A 16,773-nucleotide genomic window follows, 5' to 3' on the forward strand; every position below is an offset into this window, starting at 1 on the left:
TTATTTCCCGTGTATAGAAGTACTGATGATTTTGTTGCATTAGTTTTGTGTTTACCAACCTTAATCAACTCCTTTCTTTGTTATAATGATTATTTGTAGACTCTTGGATTTTCTACATGTGTAATCATAGCACCAGTAGATAATGAGTTTCTTCTTTTCTAATTTGTATAATGTTTATTTTTTTAACTTATTGTCTGGGTATAACCTCTTGTGCAATGTTTAACAGAGATAGCAATAGAAGGCCAGGCACAGTGGCTCATGCCTGCAATCCAGCACTTTGGAGGCCGAGGTGGGTGGATCACTTGAGGCCGGGAGTTCGAAACCAGCCTGGCCAACTTGGTGAAACCCCATCTCTACTAAAAATACAAAAATTAGCCAGGTGTGGTGCTGAATGCCTATAATCTTAGCCACTCAGGAGGCTAAAGCAGTAGAATTGCTTGAACTCTGGAGGTGGAGGCTGCAGTGAGCCAAGATCGCACCACCACACTCTAGCCTGGGCGAGAGAGCAAGACTCTGTCTCTAGGAGAAAAAAAAAAAAGAGAGAGAGAGAGAAAGAAAGAAAAAAAATGTGATAGAGAATATAAGAGCGTATTCTTGTCATTTTCCTGCTTTAAAAAGGAATGCCTTCCAGGCCAGTTGTGGTGGCTCACACCTATAATCCCAGCACTTTGGGAGGCTGAGGCGAGAGGATTCCTTGAGCCCAGGAATTTGTCTGGGCTCTGCAAAAAATACAAAAATTAGCCAGGTGTGGTGATACGTGCCTGTAGTCCCAGCAACTTGGGAGGCTGAGGTGGGAGGATCACTTGACCTCAGGAGGCTGAGGCTGCAGTGACCTGAGATTGCACCACTACACTCTAGCCTGAGTGATAAAGTAAGACCCTGTCTCAAAAAAAAAAAAAAAAAAAAAATGCCTAAGGGGCAAGTGAGGATGAGGAAAAAGTTGTTTCAAGTACGGGGTGAAGAAGGTACAAAAGGATATAATAGGAAAGGAGAAAGAATATAACATACTTGAGAAAGCAGTAATATTTAAGTATGGCCAAATAGGAGTAGGTGATAGGAAGGAAGAAGTGATATGAGGAGGTAAGCAGGAGTCAGAAGAAGAGCCTTTTATAATACACTACAGAATCAAAATTTTGAATTGAGATGCTTCCTACTACCTTCTTCAGCCCAGCTAATTCCTGTTAGAATACTCAGGCGTCACCTACTACAAGAAGCCTTCCCTGACTTCATGTCCACAAGCCAGGGTTAGATACTCCCTCTGTTCTACTGGAACCCTCTTTTTCCCTTAGTTCTTTTTATTTTTTTTCAAATTTTTTTTGGTTTGCTTCCTATTTGGACCTGAAGGAAGAATTTTTTTTTAATTTTTAATTAATTAATTATTATTATTATTATTTTGCAAGCAGTCCCCAAACCAGAATAGGTTCAGAGTTTTCCTCCTTTACTTCTTTAAATGATAATTGTCTATTTATGTATCTGTCTTCCACACCAAAAGCCATAAGAGGGCAGAGAATGTGTTTTAAAGTTCTGTATTACCAGCTTAGCAGAGTATTTGGCACATCATAAGTGCTCAACTGATTTTTTTTAAGTCAATGAATAGATAACAGGACTTCCAGGGAGGGAGAAAAAAAACCTGTAACTTAGTAGAGCTCCTGGCACTAAATTGGCACTGAGAAAAATTCTTTTATCTTTTATGCTTTTGCTTTCTCATCTGGAAAATGGCAACAAAAAAGAAACTCTCTTAAAGGCATATCATGGGTCTATAAATTACTTAATCCAGGGGCTGACACTTAGTGTCAGGGATAATTATCAGCATGTTAAAAACATAATTCTTGGCCAGGCGCGGTGGCTCACTCCTGTAATCCTAGCACTTTGTGAGGTCGAATTGGGTGGATCACTTGAGGTCAGGAGTTCAAGCCCAGCCTGGCCAACATGATGAAACCCTGTCTCTACTAAAAATATAAAAATTAGCTGAGAGTGGTGGCCAGTACCTGTAATCCCAGCTCTGTGGGAGGCTGAGGCAGGAGAATCACTTGAACCTGGGAGGCAGAGGTTGCAGTGAGCCGAGATCACATCACTGCACTCAAGCCCGTGCAAGAGAGCAAGACTTTGTGTCAAAAACAAAAAACATAATTCTTACTGAAATAGACAGTGAGCATGGGTCAGAATTTCATCTAACTCATTAATGAGGGAACTAGCAGGATGACAAATCCAGTTCAAAATAGAATATAAAAACTGGAGTTTTGGGTGGGCACTGTGGCTCATGCCTGTAATCCCAGCACTTTGGGAGGCTGAGGTGGATGGATTACTTAGCTAGGAGTTCAAGACCAGCCTGGGAAACGTGGCAAAACCCCGTCTATACAAAAAGATACAAAAATTATACAAAAATTACCTGGGTATGGTGGCACGTACCTGTAGTCCCAACTACTTGAGGGACTGAGACAAGATCACTTGAGCCTGGGATGTGGGAGGTCAGGACTGTAGTGAGCTGTGTTCACACCACTGCACTCCAGCCTGGGTGACAATGTGAGACCCTGTCTCAAAAAAAAAAAGAACTGGAGTTTTTGTAGTCAATGGAAAAGAAAAATGTTGAAGTAAGATTGCTAAATTAAATTCTAAATGGGTTAATGTCCTACAGAGTAATGATATCATAACCTTTGGGATTATCTTCTCTACCAGACAGAAAAGGAAATTGCCACATATTATTACTTTACAGAATTGTACAATGTCTGGGCCCTAATTAATTATGTAAATAGTGTCACATTTCTCTTCAGGGACAGATGACAAGTAGACTTTCTAGTCAATGCTTTATCATCACAGCAAAACGGTATACAATCATCTTTTTATCTTAGTAACATGTTTCAGATAATTTTTCTTAACACTAGTAAGTTTAATTCAGTAAACACTAACAGTTATAAGGCTCTCAATAAATGTTTGCTGAAACGATTTTCAATCTATTAGACTTCTTTTTTCCCTCCCGTTTCTTTCCTCCTGACCTGACTCAATTGATTGGCAGCAGAGTTTGGGGGCTATGGGGCAGGTAGGCTGATAGGGAGAATTCTGTGGGACATGGATCCTCTTCTCTCCCTTAGCCTGGTGTGGTAGGGCTAGTTTTGTATCATCAAATAGGCAGAGAAAGTATCTGCTTTGGATATCAGCAAGGAAGCACTCTGTGGGAAGTAGAAAAGTTTCTTTTTAAAGTTTCCTTTCTTGTTAAAGAATAAGTGTGCTAATAACTTTGTTAAGCCCTATCCTATGTAGCCATTAGAACATGCCATGCTTACATACAGGTATACATTCTATGTCCTTGTACTTTAACCAAGGTATCTGTGCTGGACGTGCTCACAGGCATGTCCCAGCTCTCTGTTGATTTTATCTGCTTAGGAAAAATTTAAGTTATTAGCTAATTGGGTTTTAGTTTAGGTTGTGAGGTCTGGATCTAACCAACGGAGATCAGACACAGCAGTAAGGATGACTCCAAATGCACAAGGGATAAATTTGTGTGTTTTCCTTTGTTCATTGTACTCTCGTGGCACAATGGCTATCGAGGGTACCCTTCCTGTAGTCCAGGAGGTAAAATTTGTGTGGCTGAAAAATCCTTTGTCTCAGTGCTGATTTTTCTTTGAGGCACCGAACATCTATTCCCAACACATCCTTTCCCCATATACCAATCAACCCTTTCCCTGCCAGCCAATAAGAACATATTTCCTTTGAAAGAATTAGATATTTCTTTTCTTTTCTTTTCTTTCTTTTTTCTTTCCTTCTTTCTTTCTTTTTTTTTTTGACAGAGTCTTTCTCTGTCACCCTGGCTGGAGTGCAGTGCATAATCTCAGCTCACTGCAACCTCCACCTCCCAGGTTCAAGCAATCCTCATGCCTCAGCCTCCTGAGTAGCTGGGAATACAGGTGCCTTCCGCCATGCCCAGCTAATTTTTGTATTTGTAGTAGAGACAGGGTTTCACTATGTTGGCCAGGCTGCTCTTGAACTCCTGACCTCAGGTAATCTGCCCACCTTGGTCCCCCAAAATGCTGGGATTACAGGCGTGAACCACTGCACCCTGCCATAATTGTTTATTTCAAAAGGGCAGTTGATGTCATTAAAAAAACAAAAAAGAATTTCGTTGGATCATATTCCATTTATCCCATTCCATTTACCTCTCTCCCACCTCAGCCTCCTGAATAGCTGGGATTACAGACATATGCCAGCACACCCTGCTAATTTTTGTTTGTTTGTTTGTTTTTGTAGATATAGGGTTTTGTCGTGTTGCCCAGGCTCATCTCAAATTCCTGGATTCAAGCAATCCACCCACCTCAGCCTCCCAAAGTGCTGGAATTACAGGCTCGAGCCACTGTGCCCACCCTCACTTTTTAATATTAAAAAAATTGTGACAAAATACATGACATGACTTACCATCCTAACCATTTTAAAGTGCACAATTCCACAGCAGATTTACCTGCAGGTCTGAGTTCACTGGAACATGAGCATAATAAAAATGTGATCTGAGGCCAGGTATGGTGGCTCATGTCTGTAATCTCTAAACTTTGGGAGACCAAGGTGGGAGGACTGCTTGAGCCCAGGAGTTCAAGACCAGCTTGTGCAATGCAGTGAGACCTTGTTTCTACAAAAAATTAAAAATTACCTGGGCATAGTGTCATGCATCTGTTGTCCCAGCTGCTTGGGAGGCTGAGGTGGGAAGATCACTTGAGCCTGGGAGGTTGAGGCTGCAGGCTCGACCTGGTGATCATGCCACTGCACTCCAGCCTAGGCTGCAGAGTGAGACCCTATCTCAAAAAAAAAAGAAAAGAAAAAAGAAAAAGAAAAAGAAAATAAGGATAAAAACGTGATTTGGAGCCCTAACCAGGAGGCATTGATCTAAATGATTGGACCTGCTGCACACAAAAGTGCACTCCTACAAAGCAACAGATGGGAAATTTCCCAGGAATAAACTTGTTATTTTTTGCCAAGTCAAAAGTATGTAGTGTGCAAGCCCTGCTCTGGGAGTTGGGAGAACCAAATGACCTCCAGATGTTTGAAAAAGTTTTCTTCCCTGCTAAAAGCAGTCAAGTGTATTTGGCCAAAGGGCATCTAAAATGCTTTGGCTTCCAACTTGGAAGAATTGAGCTTTTTCCTCTAACTTTCCAGCAAAAGGGAAGGAAATGTTGACCCTAAAACCATATGAAGCTGAAGCTAGAAGACACTGTAGCAGTTGACCAGATCTCCATTCTTAAGTTCTGTATTGGCCTTTTATTTATATATTTGTCATTATTTTCATTAATTCAGTACAGTATAGACTGTTTGGGTTCAAATCTTGACTCTTCTACTTACTTGGTATGAGATACTGATTAAGTGGCTAAATCTCTCTTCAATTCTTAGAATCTGTGCTTCAGGTTTTTGGTGTGTAAAATGGTGATAGTGACACTTTCTCAGAGGGGTGTGGTAAGGATTAATAGTGTTGGTGGATGTGAAGTACAAGGAACATATTAATTGCTATGCAAATGTTCACTATATCAATACATGTGACTATTTTCTCCTTCTCCTTCTTATCCCCCTCTCCATCCCCCTCATTTTCCTTGTTTAGTTGTCAAATAGTCAAATCCCATTTGGAATGCTGTCCCACCACTTTATTCTGCTTCATGGATGTTTCTGGGGGAGGGAAATTTCTGCAGTTGATGTGTGTTGAATTCTGTTTTCTGATTTTTTGCAATAACTCTGTATGGATCTGTTACTATTTTCCTTGTGCTGAGAGACAGTCTCACTCTTTCATCTGCCAGATATGGAAAATGAGTTCCCAAAAGGGAAAATGACTTGCCCAAGATCACACAGAGATAGTGAATAAACAAGTAACAGGTGGCTGGACGAGGTGGCTCATGCCTGTAATCCCAGCACATTGGGACGTCAAGGCGGGCAGATCACGAGGTCAGGCAATTAAGACCATCCTGGCTAGCGCGGTGAAACCCTGTCTGTACTAAAAATACAAAAAATTAGCCAGGTGTGGTGGCGTACGCCTGTAGTCCCATCTACTTGGGAGGCTGAGGCAGGATAATCACTTGAACCCGGGAGGTGGAGGTTGCAGTGAGCTGAGATTGTGCTACTGTACTCCAGCTTGGGTGACAGAGCAAGACTCCGACTCAAAAACAAAAAACAAAAAAACAAGTAACAGGACTGAGGGTTTCCGATGACCAGTCCAAGTCTTGTTCTGCTGAACACAGCGTCCAAGGACATTGACCTCAGATATTGATGTGATCTGAACCCCCTCCAAATTCTATTCACCTACAGGGAAGACTTGAACACCCTATGATTCCAAGTATTCTCTAATTGACATCTTCCCCTTCTAACAAAACTGCAAGCACTTCAAGGGGAAGGACTATGACTTGATTATTTTGGAATCTTAGTTATATGCTCAGCACTGTACCTCAAACTTTTGAGGGTAGGAACTACTGCCTATAACACCTTGGGTGACTAGGGGCAGATGCTCAGTAAATGGAACCAACTGCCCTGCCTTAAAAGAAAAAAAAAAAAAAAAAACTGGGGAGGCAGGGAAGAGAATTATTATGTATTAAGAACTTATATTATCAGTCACTGTGCTGGGAATTTTCACTTTCATTATCCCATTTAATTCCCAGAATTCCTTTATGGCATCATCAATTTCTGGATTTTACAATAGGAAATTGAGGCTTAGAGAGGTAGGCAATTTACCCTGAGTCTCTTCACAAGTAAATGCTCAAGTGTAACGTTTCACTGGTGGGCTATAACCTTCTGGAATCCAATATCATAAACACAGAGTGAGAGAAAGAAGAGTCCTAATACTTTTCCAGAGGGTAAAATAATTTTTTATTCTCATTAGAAAACTATGAAGTTAGTTACATGAATTGTGAAAACATAAGTCATGGTTTTATTTGTTCTGTGACAGTGTGAAAAATGTACATTTTCATTAAGCTAGAAAAAGAATATAAGGGAAAATTGTGAGTATTTCAGTCTTGCTTATATCTTGCTCATAAAGAGAGACCTATCATTACCAAATCCAGGCAACCTGAACCCACCCTTTCTGCAAATGTTTTATCCACACTAGAATTTTGAATGGGAGACAAAAAGATAAGCAATAGGATTTATAATATGCAGAATGTGAATTTCATAACAGGGAAAGGCCCAGGTCTGAAAATTATTTAGTCCCTGTGCTAGGCTGGAAAACAGCCCCCTAGAGTCCAGGTCCTAATCATTGGAAACTGTCAATGTGATTCTATTTGGAAAAAAGGGGTTTTTTCATACATGATTAAAAATCTTGAAATGGGAGTTTATTCTGTATTATCTAGCAGGGCAGGCGGATCCTAAATGCAATTATAAATGTCCTTATAAGAGAAAAAGCAGACGGAGATATGACACATCCACAGAGGAGGTGATGTGAAGACAGAGGCACACACTGGAGTGATGCAGCCATAAGCCAAGGAATGCTAGGAGTCAGGAGAATCTAGAGAGGCAAGGAACGGACTCTACTTTAGAGCCTTTGGAGGGGGTGTGGCCCTTTCAAGAACTTAATTTTGGCCCAGTGAAACTGATTTTAGGCTCCTGACCTCCCAGACTTCATGAAAATAAATTTCTGTTGCTTTAAGCCACTTGGTTTGGTTAATTTATTACAAGAATCACAGGAAATGAATACAGTGCTCCTGGGTTGTTATCCAGGTCTCAGCTTACTGGCATCTCCTTTCCCCTTCCATCTGGAAGCCCCAAGAAGAGTTTCTAAAAACATCCTAGGCCTGGCACAGTGGCTCACACCTGTAATACCAGCACTTTGGGAGTCCAAGACAGGCGGATCACCTGAAGTCAGGAGTTTGAGACCAGCCTGGCCAACATGGTGAAACCCTGTCTCTACTAAAAATATATAAATTAGCTGGGCGAGGTGGCATGTGCCTATAATCCCAGCTACTTGGGAGGCTGGGGCAGAAGAATCTCTTGAACCCAGAAATCAAAGGTTGTGGTGAGCCAAGATCCTGCCATTGCATTCTAACCTGGGCGACAAGAACGAAACTCTGTCTCAAATAAATAAATAAATCCTAATATTTACTAAGTGTCTCTTCTGCCAGACACTATGACAGGCACTTTACATGCAATAGCTCACCAAATCCTCACAATCCTATTAGGTAAGTACTAATATTATTCCCATTACGCAGATGGGATAACTGAGGCTCAGAGAAAAACTGGTGCGGTCATATCCTAACAGGCGATGAAGCTAGTATTTCAACTCAGGTCTGCCAAAATATAAAGCCCATACTTTTAGCCTCTATCATCTCAATCTCTCTGGGTTGTCAGGGATTTAATTCTATCAACAGATGGCATTTTGAGACACTTATTTGGGAAACATTTTCAGGGATGTGGGACCAAGGAGACCATCCCTAGGTGCACTCCAGGTTAACAAACTGAGCTACCACTTCCATCTGACTTTTTCAGCAAATAGAAGATAGCCAATCCTAGAATCATAGAAACCTCGACCGAAAAGGATCTCAGAGATCTGTTTGTTCAGACACCTTATTTTATAGACAAAGATGCTAGCCCCAGAGCAGAGGGTCACATACACAGGGTATAGATGAGTAGCAGAGTTGTCATTAACTGGAGCCTAGATCTGACGTCAAATCCAGGGTTGGTTCTATGCATGTCACACACCAAAGTCATGTGTGTTGTTATAGAGCTGACCAAACTTTAGGAACTTGGGAATAAAGGAAATGGAGAAATGGATGACAAACCTCCTGAAAGCTATAGTGAAACTGAAAGCCCAGTGAAACTGATTTCAGGCTGCTGACCCCTCAAACTGTGAGAGAATTTCTGTTGCTTCAAGCCACTTGGTTTGTGATAATTTGTTACAAGAATCACAGGAAACAAATACAATGCACCTGTGTTATCTGGGTCTCAGCTTACTGTCATCTCCTTTCCCTTCCATCTGGAAGCCCCAGGGTATTCATTTGTACCTACGACATTCTACAGGGCCAGCAGGGATAAGCTTTAGGTTTGAGATAGAGACTGAAGGGACCATGATTGTGTAACCACATCCCAAAGTGGGAGGAGGGAAATATAAATTCCTAGAACTGAAGGGATTTTAGGAAACCTCAAGAGTGACAGCATCAGAAAATGCAAGAGGTGTGTGTGTGTGTGTGTGTGCGCGCGTGTGTGTAAGTTTTGGACAAATAAATGTAAATTGTCTCCTATACAATCAACAAGTAACTGATTTGGGAAACTCAATATCCCTAATAATGGTAAAGGCTAAACATTTTTCATGCTTACCCTGCTTCATGCATAATAAGGTTGCTGAAAAAAATGAAAGAATGCATTTTAAATGCTCCGTACAGCACAATATGTGCTCAATACATGCTAGCTGTTATTATTAAAACATTAATTAATAACAGTTGTAACAACAGCCACTATCTTTAAGACACGTTGATGTTTCCTAAACCGCATATCCCAAGATGGTCTTCGGCCGGGTTTCGCTGCCCATTGCATTCCGGGGCTTGTAGTCCGGAATTGAGAGGCTGATTTCTCAGCGCGCACGCGCGGTGGGGTGAATACCCGGAAGAACCCGCAGCAGCTCCCAGGATGAGCTGGCGGCAGTGGCTGCTGCTGCGGCGGCGGCGCTGAGAGGACGCGAGCTCTATGCCTTTCCGGCTGCTCACCCCGCTCGGCCTTCTGTGCGCGCTGCTGCCTCTGCACCATGGTGCGCCAGGTCCCGACGGCACCGCGCCAGATCCCGCCCACTACAGGTGAAGGAGGCCAGGTTCCCGCCCTTCCGTAGTTGGGGAATGGGAAGCGCGGACCGGGTCCCTTCTCTTTCCGTCCATCCCAAGACCCCTACCCGGACTTGCTCGAACCCCGCCGCTAGGTTCCGGGCATAAATCAGCCAGTGATTCCCACTTTCCGCCCTGTATCTTATTCTTTCCCCCCTTGTTTTTGTGTACTGGCCCCATGCCTCATTTCTTGTCCCTCGCCCAGGGAGCGAGTCAAGGCCATGTTCTACCACGCCTACGACAGCTACCTGGAGAATGCCTTCCCCTTCGATGAGCTTCGACCTCTCACCTGTGACGGGCACGACACCTGGGGCAGGTAGTGAGAGCGGAGGGGCAAGGGTTGGCCAGGGTCTGACTCTCTGGGCCTAGGCGGGCGGGTCAGCTGGGGCTGGTGGCTTCATGGTCTCCTCACCCGCACCGGAGAGCTCCCAGCTGAGCTGGAGCCCCGCTCCCCCCAGTTCTTGCTATCACCTCCAGAATTCACTTAGCCTCTCGCAGTGAAAAAAAAGTCCTGGATTAGCGGGGTGGGCTGGATCGCTGGGCACAGCCCCAGCAGTAACAGGCATCAGCTGTGGGGAATTTCTGGAGTAATGAGATATCGTGGAAGGGCACCAAGAATGAGAAAACCCAATGCTTTGATTGTGTAGGTGTGCAGACAGGTCCTGGAAGGGCTGTGACCCTCCCCAAACTTAAGTCTTTGTAGTTGATGTTCCCTGTGTCTGAAATACACTCTCCCCATTTTCCTCTCATCACCCTCTGCTGCTTGTCATTCAGGTCTCAGCTGAGTAGTCACCTCCTCAGCATCCGCTTCCCTAACCACCCACGACCCCCTTTTAAGTCACTTTCACAAGTTACCTGTTTTATTTTCTTTGTAGCACTTCTCACTCTCTGACGGTATCATTTTCACTTATTTGTCTGATTTGTCTTTCTCCTTTCCACTAGAATAAAAATCTATGAGAGCTGTAATTCACTGCCTTGTTCCTTGCTGAGTGAAGAATCATTGCTTTAGCTAAAGCTGGCATTGATTGAATACTATGCTAAACATTTTACTGTGTCATCTCCTATAATTATCTTAGTACCCCTAGGAGTTAGGTGCCATTATCCCTGTTTTACACACGAGTGTGCTAAGGACGGGAGAAGTTAAATAAACTTGAAACTTGCGCTGATTTTTATTTTTTTTAAGTTGAAACAAAGTAAATACAAATGGCAAATTCAAGTGGTAAAAAATTATATACAGTAAATATCTCCCATACCTTAGAATTCCAACTGTTAACTTTCCTTTGTGTCTCTCCAGAAATATTCTTGGTTTATACCATTATACATATAAATGTGTATATGTGTGTCTTTTTAAAATGAACTTCTTAAAGGCATAATTTACACATAATAAAGTACCCCTTTTTTTGTTTTTACTTTTTGAGCCGGAATTTTGCTCTTGTTACCTAGGCTGGAGTGCAATGGTGTTATCTTGGCTCACTGCAACCTCTGCTTCCCAGGTTCAAGCGATTCTCCTGCCTCAGCCTCCCAAGTAGCTGGCATTACAGGTGACCGCCACCATACCCGGGTAATTATTTGTAGAGACCGGGTTTTGCTATACTGGCCATGCTGGTCCCAACTCCTAACTTCAGGTGATCCACCTGCCTCGGCCTCCCAAAGTGGTGGGCATTACAGGTGGGAGCCATTGTGCCCGGCCTACACTCAGTTTAAGTGCATAGAAACCACCATTACAGTCAAGATAGGGAACACTTGTTACCTTAAAAAGTTCCCTGTGGCCCTTTATAGTCCATCCCTGCACCACTGACCCTAAAAATTGCTGATCTGCTTTCTATCAGTATGTCTCTTTTTGAAACATAGATGGAAATATACTAAACCACCTTGTCTTTTCATTAAAAACAATTTGAATATCTTTCCGTCAGCACATAGAAGTCATGATACAATCTTTTTGATAACTTCATAGTTTTCCATGGTTTATAACACAGTTTAATCACCCAGTGGATAGTTGGGTTCTTTTTAGCCTCTTGCTTTTCTAAACAATACTGCCATGAACACTTTCAAACAGCTGTTCACTGTGGGGTAAATTTCTAGATGTGAAAATTGGTGAAAAGCCTGCGCTTTAAGCTATAATCTTATACTGCCTCCCAATGGTAGAGAAGAATGCCAGAATACAGGTGATGTATTTAATTACAGTTGAGCTATATCAGCCCAACCTCCCAGGTGCATTAAGTGGGTCAGAGTGCGATTTTCACTATGGCTTCTCTGTTGTGACTGTAAGTGGGACAGGCAGAGGCTTTTCTTTGCCTCTTTTAGTTTTAGGGGGATCAGATCTAGGGCAGCCATAATATCTGGTATTTGATTTTTTTTTTTACTAAGCAGCTGGGATTTCTGTCTTTTTGCAGTTTTTCTCTGACTCTAATTGATGCACTGGACACCTTGCTGGTAAGTATCTCGTCTGTTTCTTTTCCTTTCCACCATTACATAACGAACATTCTTCCTCTTTTGGCAGCTTGACTGTGGGTAAGAACTGAATTCCTCTCCTAGGCCTTTTATTTGCATCTATGATTCTGAACCATCAGGCTGTGGTTGCCTAGCTAGATAGAGAAAAATGAACTGCAGAGCAAGACTCTGTCTCAGAAAAAAAAAAAAAAAAGAACTACAACTTATGCAGGTTCATTTATTTAGCAAACATTTATAGAGGACCTATTATGTACAGAGAATTGTGATAGGCTTGTATAGTTCTGTGGGGGATACAGACTTTGACATCCTCCTGTTTTCAGAGGCGTACATTCTAGGGGCCATATTCAGTGATAATAAAATGATATCAGGCTGAGGACGGTGGCTCATACCTGTAATCCCAGCACTTTGGAAGGCCGAGGCAGGTGGATCACCTGAGGTCAGGAGTTTGAGACCAGCCTGGCCAATATGGTGAAACCCTGTCTCTACTAAAATATAAAAAATTAGCCGGGAATAGTGGCACATGTCTGTTATCCCAGCTACTGGGGAGGCTGAGGTAGGAGAATTGCTTGAACCCGGGAGGCGGAGGTTGCAGTGAACCGAGATCACACCATCCAGCCTGGGCAACAAGAGTAAAACTCCATCTAAAAAAAAAATTGAATTAAAATAATAATAATAAAATGATATCAGTGACTAGTTAGTGTGTTTGTTTAGAGCTTAGTACAGACATGTATTATCTTAATTCTTCCAACAACTTCTTGAGGTAAGTACCTTTACTCCTTCTTATGACTAAGAAATCTGATGCTTACAGCTGGGCACAGTGGCTCATGCCTGTAAATGTCAGCACTTTGGAAGGCCTAGGCAGGTGGATCACTTGAGCACAGGAGTTCAAGACCAGCCTGGGCAATATGATGAAGCCTCGTCTTTTCCAAAAATACAAAAAATTAGGCATGGTAGCACGCATCTATTTGGGAGGCTGAGATGGTAGGATTGCTTCGGCCAGGGAGGCAGAGATTGCAGTGGGCCTAGATTGCTCCACTGCACTCCAGTCTGGGTGACAGAGCAAAACCCTGTCTCAAAAAATAAAAAAAAAACCCTGATGCTTAGAAAGGTAAAAAGGGCCAGGCGTGGTGGCTCATGCCTGTAATTCCAACACTTTAAAAGGCCAACATTGCTTGATCCCTGGAGTTTGGTGCTGTGGTAAGTTGTGATCACACCACTGCACTCCAGCCTGGGCAACAGAGCAAGACCCTGTCTCAAAAAAAAAAAAAAAAAAAGACTTGGCCTGGTTCAGGTCAAGTACCCACTCTACAGCTAAGGGATAGGATCAGCCTCTCCCAAACCACAGGAGTGACTACTGGGGAAGAGTGATTCCTGGAGGGCAAATTGGGATGTTATTATCAAAAGAAGAGAGATTGAGATTGCATTTGGCTAATAGTTTAAATAAAGAGGGTTTATTTTCTCAAGTAAAAGAAAGTCTAGAGGTAATTTCTATCATTGAGTCAGCTACTCAACTGTGTCATCAGAGACCAGGCTCTTTGTAGCTTTCCATTCTAGTATCCTTAGTGTTTTGGCTTTTATTCTCATGCTTAGTGCTTCATGGTCTCACATAGCTGCCATAGCTTCAGAAATTGAGTCTGAGTTCAAGGCAGAAAGACAGACTAAAAGCCACATTAGCTGTGTTTGTTCCTTGGTGTTAAGAAAACAGAAGCCTTCGCAGAAGTGCCCCCAGTAGACTTCTCAAGGGTCAAAAATTGGCTGGGTAACACAATCAACTCTAGCAGCAAAGGAGGCTGAGAATGCATCTGGGTTTCCAACCTCTGGTAAGAGGCCATGAGGTAAAGAGGGTAGGAATGAATTAGTCTTGGGCCAACCAAACTTCATGTTTTCCACAAGGCTGAACGTGACAAGACAGGGTTAAAAACAACTGATACCTACTGCAAATGTGGACCTAAGACTTCTTTGTGTAGTTTGCATCTTTGTATTGTGTCCATTTAAATGACTGCATCGGGACTCTTAATTGGGACCTAGGAACTGACTTAACCAGTCTCTTGATATGGAATCTCTGGATGATTTCTAGCTCTCAGTGTTTTCTTCTGCTGTCTGTCACCAATCCTAGGACAGAAACTGGAAGTCTTAAGTGGAATTAGTGAGGGCCACATCAACATAGGATCCCAGACTCTGAATCTGCCTCTACATATGTAAGAGAGCCTCATTGTCAGGTCTCTTTTTTATTTCCAGATTTTGGGGAACGTCTCAGAATTCCAAAGAGTGATTGAAGTGCTCCAGGACAACGTGGACTTTGATATTGATGTGAACGCTTCTGTGTTTGAAACCAACATTCGAGGTGAGGGCTGCTCTCTAGGGACTTTAAAAAAAAAAGAGGGAGAGAGAGAGTGTGTGTGAGGTTGCTTCTGTAAACCAAGAAGTGGTAAATAGGATTTTAAGTACTGACCATGCCAGGACCCTTGGCCGAAACCTCTGATCGACAGAGCTCTTCTTCCCTCCTGGAGGGTGAAGTGGGGAAGTCTCAGGATTCCCCCATCAGTTTCAGATATGAAAGTGAACAGGAGACTAAAAGACTGGGAAGAAATACACCAGAATACTCACCTCTTTAATGTGCATTTGATACTAGGCACATAGCTATGAACAAGAAAGATGTGATCCCTGCCTTCTTGGAACTTACTGTCTGTCCGATCAAATTTTCTACAATGATGGAATTTTTTTTTTTTTTTTTTGAGATGGAATCTCTTTCTGTTGCCCAGGCTGGAGTGCAATGGCATGGTCGTGGCTCACTACAATCTCCACCTCGCAGGTTCAAGCGATTCTCCTGCCTCAGCCTCCCAAGTAGCTGGGATCACAGGCATGCGCCACCATGCCTGGCTAATTTTTGTATTGTTAGTGGAGACGGGGTTTCACCATGTTGGCCAGGCTGGTCTTGAACTCCTGACCTCATGATCCACTTGCCTCAGCCTCCCAAAGTGCTGGGATTATGTGAGCCACCATGCCTGGCTGGAAATGTTTTATATCTGTGTTTGTCCAATATGGTACCCATTAACCACATGAACTATTGAGCATTTAAAATGTATCTATCTATTACAACTATGGAACTGAATTTTAAATTTCATTTAATTTTAATGATTTTAAATTTAAATATTCACACATGGTTAGTGATTATTGTATGGACAGTGCAAGTCTAGGGCATTAATCTTCTAAACTTGGCTGCCCGTAGGAACCACTTGCGACCTTTTAAAAAATTCAGATGTTGAGGGCTCCACCCTAAACCGAATGAATTGGAATCTCTGGGTTGAATCCCAGAATCAGTATTTTTAGCAGACTTCCAGTGATTCTTGTGAAGCTACCACAGCCCTTATTTGCACTGAACCTCTAGACCACTGGCTTAACAGCTGTCACCTCTGGATAGCAGGGTTCTATTTTTCCCCATTATTTTGTATGTTTTCTGCAATGAAACTTATATTCCAGATATCCATAAAAGTTTAAAAAAGAGAACAGAGGGACAATATGGTCTAAAATCCTGGTTTAGGAATCCGGCATGAGTTTGAGGCTGTGCTTGTTGCTCTGTCTCCCAGCTTCTGAGCTCAGTTTGTCATCCGTGAATGAAGGTCATTCTTATACCTTCATTTCTGATATGAATATAATTGATACCAGCTTTCTTTTGGTTGACATTTTCCCATGTATCTTTTTCTATCCTTTCCATCTGTCTGTAGTTTTATGATCAGATACATCTTTTGTAAATAGTGTATTGTATTTTGTTTATCTGTTCTGACAGTCTTTAACTGAAACATTTAATCCACGGACATTTACTGTAATTACCCATATATTTGCACTCATTTCTACAGTTTGTGCTCTCTGTGCCATCTTTTTTTTTTTTTTTTGAGATGGAGTCTCACTCTGTCGCCCAGGCTGGAGTGTAGTGGCAAAATCTCACTGCACCTGCAGAGAGGTTGCTTACTGCAGCCTCTGCCTCCTGGGTTCAAGTGATTCTCCTGCCTCAGCCTCCTACCCTCCTACGTAGCTGGGATTATAGGTGCTTGACATCAAGCCTGGCTAATTTCTATATTTTTAGCAGAGGTGGGGTTTTACCATGTTGGCCAGGCTGGTCTCCAACTCCTGACCTGAGGTGATCCGCCTGCCTCGGCCTCCCACAGTGCTGGGATTGCAGGCCTGAGCCACCGCGCCCGGCCTTTTGCTATCTTCTTTATATTCCTTTTTTCTGTCTTTTCCATGCCTTCTTTAGACTGTCCCCCGCCATTCCATTTTCCTCTTACTAATGTGGAAGTTATGCATAATATCTAGCTTTTTACATAGTTTTCTGAGCAAATTTAACAAGCATAACTTATCAAAGTCTAAATTTAATGAAAATCTTTGTTCTCCTTCTGAATAAAACAAAACCTGGCTCTTAGAGAACATCCTGACCTATGTGCTATAGTTCTATGTTGTAGTTTTTGTTTTAAACCCTCTATACATTATACTTATTGTTCCGTACTGTTGAAGTTTTGCGTTTACACATATATTTACCACTTTTTGATTTGAAACCGAG

General features: G+C 42.4%; 1 protein-coding gene across 5 annotated transcripts in view; it reads left to right on the top strand.

Annotated features, from left to right (window-relative positions):
* Positions 1-9,551: 9,551 nt before the first annotated feature.
* Positions 9,552-16,773, top strand: part of EDEM2 (ER degradation enhancing alpha-mannosidase like protein 2) — a 31,384-nt gene continuing 24,162 nt past the window's right edge. For 4 of the 5 annotated variants that reach the window (XR_013535020.1, XM_054255068.2, XM_054255070.2 and 1 more), the window contains exons 1-5: positions 9,552-9,740; positions 9,970-10,080; positions 11,258-11,305; positions 12,158-12,197; positions 14,454-14,559. Coding sequence is in view for 4 of the 5 variants with exons in the window: in XM_054255068.2 (XP_054111043.2) it covers positions 9,634-9,740; positions 9,970-10,080; positions 11,258-11,305; positions 12,158-12,197; positions 14,454-14,559 (412 nt within the window). In the remaining variant the exon portion in view is untranslated. The remainder of the gene's footprint in view (positions 9,741-9,969; positions 10,081-11,257; positions 11,306-12,157; positions 12,198-14,453; positions 14,560-16,773) is intronic. The other variant, XM_002747251.7, reaches the window with a different exon arrangement.

Source organism: Callithrix jacchus, chromosome 5 (assembly GCF_049354715.1).
Source record: "Callithrix jacchus isolate 240 chromosome 5, calJac240_pri, whole genome shotgun sequence".
In the NCBI taxonomy this organism is placed as follows: Eukaryota; Metazoa; Chordata; class Mammalia; order Primates; family Cebidae; genus Callithrix; species Callithrix jacchus.